Source organism: Aplidium turbinatum, chromosome 16 (genome assembly GCF_918807975.1).
Source record: "Aplidium turbinatum chromosome 16, kaAplTurb1.1, whole genome shotgun sequence".
In the NCBI taxonomy this organism is placed as follows: Eukaryota; Metazoa; Chordata; class Ascidiacea; order Aplousobranchia; family Polyclinidae; genus Aplidium; species Aplidium turbinatum.
In genome coordinates, this window is record NC_137487.1 from 4875774 (window position 1) to 4887317 (window position 11544).

General features: G+C 36.7%; 1 protein-coding gene across 1 annotated transcript; it reads right to left on the reverse strand.

The window, feature by feature from the left end:
- Positions 1–3933: 3933 nt before the first annotated feature.
- LOC145785935 (kelch-like protein 12) lies at positions 3934–5567 on the reverse strand. Its single transcript, XM_082597629.1, has 3 exons — positions 5238–5567; positions 4732–5074; positions 3934–4469 (listed from the first exon to the last, which is right to left on the reverse strand). The coding sequence occupies exons 1-3, from the start codon at positions 5565–5567 to the stop codon at positions 3934–3936; spliced, it is 1209 nt and encodes a 402-aa protein (XP_082453755.1).
- Between the last annotated feature and the right edge of the window lie 5977 nt (positions 5568–11544).

Consider the following 11544-nt stretch of genomic DNA (forward strand, 5'->3'; position numbering starts at 1 on the left):
AGTATGCTTAATGCTTATACTAATTCATTAATGTTTACCTGTAAAATGTAGATTGTAGACTTTATGACAACACATAAAATACAAAACCAGAATGTTGAAAACAACATTAGGTCTTGAACGTTGATCCAATGTAAAGATTTAACCATATTTCATTTCAGACATATTATGTTGATAAGGTTGGGAATTGGAATAGGTTCCAAATATTATCACATCAGCTTTGTTGAAGACACTCTGTTTAATGCTGGGCATCAGCTAAAAACAAAGTAGTGCATTATGATATTGTTAAACAAATTAATAGCTAATAATATCTGGTAAAACGTATGTCTGTTTACAGAAACATGAGTTATTGGGTTTTGGAAGAAACTATAGTGAAAATAGTGATAGCAGTATTTAAAGTTGTCAAATGAATAATAAAACGTACCTACAATAAATTTAAACTATTTATGTTTTAAACTAAAAATAAACTTACTAAACATACACAAGCCTCAACCAATTATATACAAGGAATAACTTAACTATGGAAATACAACTGTGAAAATGTAATACAAAACTTATTAGACAAACTGTGACGATTTCAATTGAATGGAAAATTACAAATTAAAAGAATGCCTTCTACAGATGATAATATGTTACAGCACAAAAATATAGATACAAAAGTGAAGGATTACAAATATGCATAGGCGTCGAAATAGGGTGGGCAGGGTGGGCGACGCCCACCCTGCCGTGAAACGAGGGTGGGCAAAATATGTTTCGCCCACCCTGTTTTCATGCCACTTATGAAGTGTTCGTTACAATTATTTGTAAAAAACTAATTTTCTTAGACTACACCAGACTAGAATGTTGATTCAATCTTACTATTGCTGGATGTTTTATTTGGGTTACTTCCTACTTCGCCGGCGCTTAGACACGTGCCCAGCTGGGAGAATCTTTTATAAAAATATCACCCTATAATTCAGGCCTCGAAACTGAACGCGGCCATCGCCGCGATTAACCTACAAAAACCGACATTTTGTCCGCCGGGTCTCGCCCTTCCGTCGGCCGCATTGTCCGTCATGAAGTTCCGAGAAAATTTTACACAAGCGGCCTTGTAAATAAAGTAGTAGTACTTTGCCACTTATAATCACAAAGGACTAGAAAAGAGTTAAATCACTCGATAAATCACAATACACCCTGTATATGCTTGAATTGTTAACATTATTGAGTGATCAAGCAGCTGATGTCTGACGATAAGCTGGATGCAAGTGACATCACAATACACTTTATTGATGCGATATATTCAGTCTTCGAAATTAGCGTCGGCAAATGGCGCATTAGCGTCGGCAATGAAAATGCCGAGGCCACACGAGCGCTTGTAATGTTAGGGTTAAACATTCCTCCCAGTCGTTATGGCACAGCATAGATTTATTCCCTAGTCAACACCCTGAAGGATCTTTATGAAAAAGAAAGAAGCGTGCGGATTGGTATCAAAGCCCGAAAGCCGCAAAACGTGGACGCTTCATTGCGAACGGCAAAGACGGTATAGATTTACAGCCAAGCTATGAGCCTCTTGATGTGTCTGATTCCAGTGATGACGCGACAACCTCGTGTTCCGATACAGCATCTGATGATTCCGATTCTGACAGCTAGTTCTTTATCAACAGACTTTGTGTTGTTCGCAGTATCCCAATTGTGCCGAAATTATGTTAGTGTATACGTAAATCGAGGCAATCTTCTCGCAGGGAGCTATTAATTTGTTACCTGTATCTGGTTGAGCAATTGACGTTATTTTATGATAATTCAACGTTGCTAGATGTCGAATTAATGTAAAACAAACGTAACTTTCTTATTGGGCATTGTTGTTACGCAATATAACCGAGCAGAAAAATTAAATCGATTTGTGCTGACTCGAACGTTGAATCAACCCAAAATTAACTTACTTTTCCCCGTGAGTTATTTAACATGAATTCCTGCAACAGCGTGCCACGTGCGTATCTTGTAGCTCGTCTTATAGCTACTTTTGGCATTATTACATCACAACAAATCAAACAGTGCGGTCGTGATAGACTACTCTAGTATATTTTTCGCTTCTGCCGAAGTAAAAATGTGCTAATTGTCGAAGTTCCGATGGGCGCCATGTGCTTGTGATTGGCGCCGAACAGCTTGCTTCAGTCGAACACATTTGGCCGCGCCGGAAAAAAAAGTTGTTTCAAGGCCTGCTATTTGCATTGATTTAACTCCAGTAGACGTCAAATTATTGTAAGCATCTACTCCTTGTTGCGCCTCGCTTTCCGTTATCTCGTCCAGCTGATACAGCATCTGATGATACCGATTCTGACTAGTTCATCAAACAGACTTTGTGTTGCTCGCAGTGTCCCAATTGTGCCGACATTATGTTGGCTTATAAGCTTACACAAATCGAGGCGATCTTCTCGCAGGGAGCTATTAATATGTTACCTGTACCTGGTTGAGTAATTCACGTTATTTTATGATAATTCAACATCGCTAGATGTCGAATTAATGTAAAACAAACGTAAATTTCTTATTGGGCATTGTTGTTACGCAATATAACCCGCCGGAAAAATTAAATCGATTTGTGCTGACTCGAACGTTAAATCAACCCAAAATTAACTTACTTTCCCCTCCTCGTGAGTTTTTTAATGTGAATTGCCGTAACAGCGTGCGCATCTTGTTGCTCGCTTTATCGCTACTTTTGGTATTATTACATCACAACAAATCAAACAATGCGTTCGTAATAGACTACTCTAGTATATTTTTCGCTTCTCATTTTACATGTTTTAGTACCTACAATCTTTTCCCACTAAATATTCACAGTAATTGCCGAGGCAATTTCAAATTTTGCCGTTTGGCCTCGGCAACGTTTTTGCCGAAGTAAAAATATGCTCATTTCGAAGAATGAACCATTGCGAATTCGCAAACATACACATTCAATGAAATCTGTTTGAAAACTCTCGCCCACCCAGAATTCCTCTCTTCTAAGAAAAAATCGACGCCTATGCAAATATGTATTTTTTTTTATCAAAATATGAAGTTTCAAGGTACATGGTTGGATAATGGATAAGTGAACAAATAAAAACCACAACCTAAAACATTCATCAAACTAGGCTGAGAAACGTGCGCTGCATCGCACTGATCAAATGTAGGATTGTTCAATGCACACCATAAAGAAATGAGACGTCAAGCATGGATAGCAAATGTAAGTTTTTCAGTAAGTTCGGCATAAAATGTTACAATTATCTGATAATCAGATAGGTCATGGTTGTCTGCACAATAATTATGTAATGTCATGAGAATGTAAAAATTAATATTAGGCTAACAAATCAAAATATCAACCTAACTAATCACAGGATAAATGTACCAAACTTTGACATTTCAACCATCTTGCAACTACAACGCATGAAAAAGGTTTTTTCTATGATACGGTCCTATATAATTCATTCAATAGTTTCTACACTAAACTAAAGCAAAGTAAATGAAACCAGACATGCACTGGAATGTTGATCAACAAGAAATGATTTCAATTTCATAACGATGTGCACAATTGAAAAACATATGGAACAACAGAACATACTCCAAGGAAACACGTTTAAGTAACTGCTTTCATAAAATGCAGCCTATTTATATAAAACATTTTAGCATACGGTAGCCTATTCTGATATAACATTGTTGTAAGAAACTAAAAGTTTCTGTTGAAACTGAAGCAGAAAAGAACCTAGGCTTACACAAACACACAATTGTATATTTAGTACAATGCACAATTGCAAATTGCACAGTAAAGCAACCAATTTTGTATGAATTATACGACAAAAATAGTTGGTAATAGTAACAAATCTGTAATTTTATTGCTACTAAAGAGATGAGGCTTTGAAAACAAAATCAAAATAGATCACATGGCATAAAAATACAAAATCAAGGTAAGCATACATTATGTAAACACTAAATAGCAACAATACCTTGTAGATTTGAAAAGTCTGGCACACTAACTTCAGTGATCCATAGGTTCTTATCTGGGTCATAAACTTCTACAGCCGATGACCCTCCACCAGCAATGTATATCTTTTCATTCAAAACACAAGCTCCATGAAAATACCTTGCAAAATTCATGTCTGGAACATTGTCCCAAGTTTGATTGCGTGGATCAAACCGTTCAACAGATTTAAGAGCACCACCGTAATGACCTCCAATGGCATATATTTTGTCATTTAGAATAACAGCAGCCACACCTTGCCTTGCATAGTTCATTGGGGTAATCACTTTCCAACCACCTTGACGAGGATTGTGAAATTCAACTGTATTCAAAGAACCAACTCCGTAAGATCCCCCGATGGCATACATTCCTTCATTGGTAGAAACTAGAGCAAAGTATGCATGTTTTTCGTTCATATAATCCATTCTACTCCATAGGTCTGTCTCAATGTTATAACATTGGCCAGGTGGCGACCAAAGGTCATTCGATCCATCATACTTATAACCTGCCACAATTATAAATACAGTTATCAAAAACAACTGAAGCACCACCATCTCTCTTCACATTAGCACTGGCCAACTGGGTCCAACCTGAATCAACATCATCCTAATCTAAACTCTCCATTTCTGGGCTATAACAACCACCAATTACGTAAAGTTTCCTTTTATAATGGACTGCTGACGCTGAGCCATAAGTATGATCAAACGTTGTGTGTGGAAAATTAGTTGTTCTTTTGCTTAGAATATCATACTTCCACATGCAGTTGCATTGAACTGCAAGTAAATACCTTTCCTCTTTCTGCTGCTCAGCAATAGCTTGGTTATGTTGTTGAACCCGAAGTTGAGAAGCCATTGATTGAAAACACATAAAAAAGTAGTCCTTGTTATTTTTAACTAACTCTTCCTGACCAACAACATCTTGTAAAAAATCTGCAGATAATTTATCAAGTTCCACCAAACCAAACAGCTCATTTAAGTGTTGTTTGCGTGACTTTACATCATGTTTTATCCACTGAATCATTCCATCATAAACAACTTTTTCAGATGTCACTTTTTTACCTTCCAATGCAAGCAGTTCTTTCACGTCTTTGAATTCTAACTCATTGAATTCCTTCATGTTCATCAAGTTTTCAAAATGGTTGGCATTATAGCATTTGCTTTATCCACAAGTTTATCAAGATTGTACAGTTTTGAATAAACTCGAATCTCAAAACAATTGTTTCATCAATATCATCAAGCAAAAATTCCATACAGAACCCTTTCAAATGAGGAACCTCCATATAATTAGAAGCTTCTATCAAATTGTACACATTCTCACTTGTGATTGTGATGTCACAAGTGTAAATGAAGTTTAAAACAGCTTCAAGTGTCTCTTCAGTCACTCCTTGGATGTTTCCTTTTCCTTCATACTTTTCTTTCATCTCTATTGAAAACATTTTAGAGAAAAATGTTGAAAACACGCCAAGGATACATTTGTGTCCTGAAAAGGCAATAGACTGAGCATTTAATGTGACATCACAATACTGCTTCATCTTCTTCCTGTCATTGTTTAACCTTGTCAAGATTTCCAGAGCATGGTCACTTGTAAATGTCTTTGATTTCATTGTATGCTTAATATTGCTTATACTAATTCATTGATGTTTTCCTGCAAAGTGTAGATTTTATGACAACACATACAATACAAAACCAGAATGTTGAAAACAACATTAGTTCTAGAACGTTGATCCAATGTAAAGATTTAAACATATTTCATTTCAGACATATATGTTGATAAGGTTGGGAATTGGAATAGGTTCCAAATATTATCACAGCAGCTCTGTTAAAGACACTCTGTTTATTGCTGGACATAAGCCAAAAACAAAGTAATGCATTATGACATGTTAAACAAATTAATAGCTAATAATATGTGGTAAAACATAATAATGTCTGTTTACAGAAACATGGGTTTTTGGGTTTTGGAAGAGACTATAGTGAAAATAGTAATAACAGTATTTAAATTTGTCTTGAAAATGAATATTAAAACGTACCCACAATAAATTTAAACTATTTATGCATTAAACTAAAAATAAACTTACTAAACATACACAAGCCTCAACCAATTATAGAAGGAATAACTTAACTATGGAAATACAACTGTAAAAATATAATACAAATGTTATTAGACAAACTGTGACGATTTCAATTGAATGGGAAATTAAAAGAATGCCTTCTACAGATGATAATATCTGTAACAACACAAAAATATAGATGCAAAAGTGAAGGATTACAAATATGTAATTTTTTTTATATCAGAATATGAAGTTTCAAGGTACATGGTTGGATAAGTGAACAAATAAAAACCACAACCTAAAACATTCATCAAGCTAGGCTTAGAAATGTGCACTGCATCGCACTGATCAAAATAATGTAGAATTGTTCAAAGCACACCAAGAAGAAATGACAGGTCAAACATAGATAGCAAATGTAAGTTTTTCAGTAAGTTGGGCAGAAAATGTTACAAGCCTGATAAGCAGATAGAACATGGATGTCTGCATAATAATTATGTAATGTGATGAGAATGTAAAAATTTAACATTAGGCTAACAAATCAGAATATCAACGTAACTAATCACAGCATAAATGTAGTAATTGATATTTCAACCAACACAACCAATCTGCAACCACAACGCAAGAAAAAGGATTTATCTATGATACGGTCCTATATTATGTTATACATTCAATAGTTTCTACAATAAACTGAAGCAAAATAGATGAAACCAGACATGCACTGGGATGTTGATCAAGTAATGATTTCAAGCAACACATCTCAAGTAATGATCAGTGTACAATTAAAAAACATATGCAGGCCTCGAAATTCACGGCGGACATGTCCGCCGTCACAGCATGTGATGTCCACGGGAAGTACCCTCTAGATCGGTCTATTTGTCCGCCGAGAAATAACGCAGGAACTAGCGATGCAAATCGTCATTCATAGCACGAGCAACTGTTGCAAGAATATAAGTTGCGAAATTATCGCATTCTCAGCGCGCATCTAGAAAAAGTTAATACTGTGTCCCTTAGCTTCCATTCAAGCAGAAAAACTTTTGATTTTTATGTTGCTTCTACGATTGATGACATTGAATCAGCGTAACAAAGGTGAATTCTTTGCTAGGAATCGATGGGAGTACCGACCGCTACTTCTACACTAATCACGCCCAACTTAGTTCAAGTCTTATGTAGGGATGGGCAAAATAGAATACCGAATATAGAATAACCGGTTGTGAAGCCTAACCGGTTTCAAAATGCATATGAAATCAGATAATTAAAACCGCTTTAACGATCGACTTCGTACCACTCGGTCTGGTCGCAACAAATTTGCTACAGCGGAAGTAGAATTGTTTATTGATTTGGTGCAATCTGGCGTAGGAAAAACGTACGAGTTTCGATGTTCACTTCAAAGAGATCATTCTTGTCAAGCGCTTGGTAGTCCTCCAAGTCTTGCGGAAGTCCGTACGGGTAGTTGGCTTTGTCTTAGCTTTTACTTTGCCAGTACAGTGACATAGACGACTTGCTGAGCTGTGGGATTGAAGATGCTACATGCAGTAGTGAAGATGAATCAGCAAATTTGGCTTCCCCACCTTCAGTAGCCGACCTATCTCACGTTGTTGAAAGCATTCACTACATCTTTTGAAAACGTCCTTGTTTGGTGGAAAGCAAATGAAAACCAATTTTCTTTTTTATATCAATTAGTTTCAAAATGTTTTTGTGTACCTGCCACATCTGCTTCTTTAGAGAGATGTTTTTCAAGTGCATGTTTACCTGCCACCAAGTTGAAATCCCGTTTGACCGGTGAATATTTAGAAAGCCTAAATTTGTTACACTGCAATAAGCAATTTTTGTGATGTTCATTGTTTTTGTATAACTCATAAAAATTATTAAAATGTGTCGATAGAAAAACGGTCAATTATTCTAGAATAGATATGTGTATTCTATATTCGGTTTCAGTATTCTAGAATAGCTAATTATTCTATTTTGCCCATCCCTAGTCTTATGTCACAATGTCTGGCTTTGATCTCCGAGTAATATTGATAAAGCGGAATGGCCCGTTTCGGCTAGTCCGATTCGGCTGATCCGATTCGGCTAGTCCGATTCGGCTATTACCCTTTTCGGCTACAGCCCGATTCGGCTAGTCCGATTTGGCTGATCCGATTCGGCTAGTTCCCTATTGGGCTACAGTCTTTAGCGGTTAGTTCCCTATTCGGCAATTTTTTGAAAATCCAACGATAATCCTTCTGTAATCCAACAAAATCCAACATCGTTTCTTTTGCATTCCGACAAATTTAGCGAAAAATGTTTGAATAATTAAATTTCTTTTACAGTTGAAATTATCGAAGCTTTAGATGAGTGGAGTTTTGACCTAACCATTGAGATCTTAAAACTAAAAAGCGAATTAAATTTATTTTTGAACTATTACTGTTTGCTCAGATGAAATTGACATGTATCATGCGTCGCCGTCTGCATGCAAACTTAGAATATATTAGAATCCTCAACTATTACAAAATTCTAAATCCAACGACGCTTTCTGTTTATTTACTGTAGAGAATTTTGTATTTTGATCTCGAAGCTTTAGATGAGTGGAGTTTAGACCTAACCACTGAGATCATAAATCATATTTATGACACCGGTTACATCCAGGGTTGCCAGATCCAAAATAGCTTTGCCTGCCAAATGTTTTGTAAAAACCGCCAAAAAACTGCCAAACTTTTCAGGGTTTCAAAAAAACTGCCAAAAAAAAACTGCCAAACTGTTAGTGCGGCTTGTCCTGTTAACCAGCAAGGCCATACACCATTATATATGGTGCAAAATGTAGCTCTGATGGTATATTGTCTTAATTTAACTTGATAGACCACTTAGTATGAATAATGAAACACAAACTGCATGTATCAAGCTAAATTAAAACAAACTTTCAAAGGTTGTAGGAGGCAGCCACATAGTTGGAGCTATCAAGTATCAACGAAGCGCAATTAGAAGAAGGTGATAAAGACCAATTGGCCTGGGGGGAATCTATGGGGGAGGGCTGCTTTTCTAGCAGGTTTTACAAGTTTAGCCTGCATGCAATAGCATTCCTCATTATCAGAATCACTGGTACCGGTAGTGGTATGTTAGTTCAAGTTTGTTTTCCTTGCTTGGCGACACAAACATTCTGTCCCACAATCTACTTTTTACAGTAGGCCATTCATTTAATGCATGCTTTATAACCAATCTAGCCAAAGTCTGAAAAACAAAAAACTCAGTGTTAAACTTCAACATGTGAAAAGAGGACAATGCCAAGAAACACCATTGGTAAATATCACAAACACTTTTAAGGTTTAAGGATTTTCACAATGTTAATGGCATGAAGGAAATACACCTACACCTGATAACTTTACATGTCAAGAGGCTACAGTTATTAGCACAAATACATGGCATCTGCATTGACGCCCTCAACTTCTTGGACGATTGGTGTAGAAAACACAAAATACAGATAATTTTTGCGACCCATTACAAACGTGTTTTATATCTGGCATCAGGTCTTGATTGTCACTTACTAACTAAGGAACTTCCGGTACCAATTCAGGTTCCGGTTCAAATTTCTACAAGGTCTCTGGCCTACGCTATGCTTTCAACTCAAACGGTGTGACATCGCATCATTAACCATAACCTGTTAACACTTACTAGTCCATTGGCAAGAAAATAAATGTCAAAACGCATCCCTCCAACTGTCCAGTCCAACTCCAACTTTGGTTGGTGACTGGCCAGCGCCGCCAGCCGCCAGTGGCCTCTGGAGCTTACATTTGATTAAATTAGGAATTCAGAGTTTCCAGACCATAAATTAAACTTTTTTGATGGACTTTCATTGATAAAAGTATTTGAAAAACTTTAGTGGTGAGTTGTACAGGTAATAATTACAAAAAAACGCCAAAAGATGCCAAAAAAACACTAAAGTAAAAACTGCCAAAAAAATGCCAAACTGCCAAACGTAATTTTCTCCTGCCAAACGCTTTCAAAAAACGCCAAATTTGTGGAATTTGGCAGGAAAAACGCCAATATGGCAACCCTGGTTACATCCCTAGTGATATGGTACGTTCCATATTCATAACTTTACCAAAGAAAACCGGAGCAACAGAATGGTCACTCCACAGAACAATTAGCCTTGTGAATTACGTAACAAACAGCTTACTCCAAATTATGTTGATGCGATTGAGACCAAAACTGCAATCGGAAATTTCAACAGCACAATTTTTATTTGTTCCAGACAAAGGGACCACAAAAGGAATTTTTACATTAAAAATGATAACAGAGAGATGTGTCCGATCTCCAGATCTTATCAACGCTTACAGTGAGATGATTTTGAGAGACATCGAACATATGAATGGAGTAAAGGTTGGGGTACAAAATGTAACAAGCTTGAGAATTGAGATACGCTGATGAATGATGATACAGTCCTGATAGCAGAATCTGCAAACGATCTACAGGCAGTGTTGCCAGATTTTTTTGAAAAAAAAGAGCCCAAAAATGAGCCAAAGCGATTTAAAAGTAGCCCAATTTGTCGTTGCGACTTCGACGATCGAGCGACGAAGGCGCAAGCTTTCTAGGGGGGTTTTGGGGCATGCCCCCAAGAGTCATGGACAAAGCAACATCTTTGTCCATCATGCTGATTGTGTAGATACAAAATGCATACACTGTTACAACATATAAGAAGTAGAATGTTCAATATTGAATCAAGCATTGTTCAATAGAAAAAAACTTAGACGGGACAATGCTATATATACAGACTTCCTACAAATTCCTATTTTCAAATTCAAGATACAAATGGTTCCATAGTAGATGCTAACGCATAGCATAAGCCCTTCAACTCAGATAAACTACTAAGAACCAAGACCCGACAACATTCTATCATCAACTGCTGAAGCTTCATTTTCATAAATAGAGCTGTCATACTTCAGCTCTGATGACCGAGGATCAAACGGCATTTTTCCAATTGTTGCAGCAGAGTTCTGATCCTCAAAATCGCTGACAAAAGTTGAAGTCCCATACGATTTCGCAGTTTGGTTTTGATTGCAGAAACTCTCGAAAAGGCTCGCTCAACCAATGCATTGCTGATTGGTAGCCTATACATTGTCAGTGCCAATTGAGTGACTTCTCTAAATTTATACTCCCCTGCACTGCAGCATTTCTAAACTCGTACACCTTGGTACAAAAAGTAGCCTACAACAATTTATCATTGTTTTTTCATCATACAAGGAAGACGAGTTTACATACAGTAAATTTCTCCACTGACATTCAATTTTTCCAACTTTAATTTATAGCTTAGACACCAATAAAAGCTTCAAACATTATGGCACTAAACCAAGATCATAACTATAATTTCCGATATTCGATACAAGTGCAATTTCGCTTTCGCCACTCGCCAGTCAGTCCTTCCATTTTCCCGGATGAAAATGAATACAGCATTAATGTAACAACAGTCAAAGCTGCTCATGGTCAGCGGTAAAATCAATCCTCATGCCAAATCATAAAAATAACGTCATTTTTTTCGTAATAAACCGAAACTTTACCAACA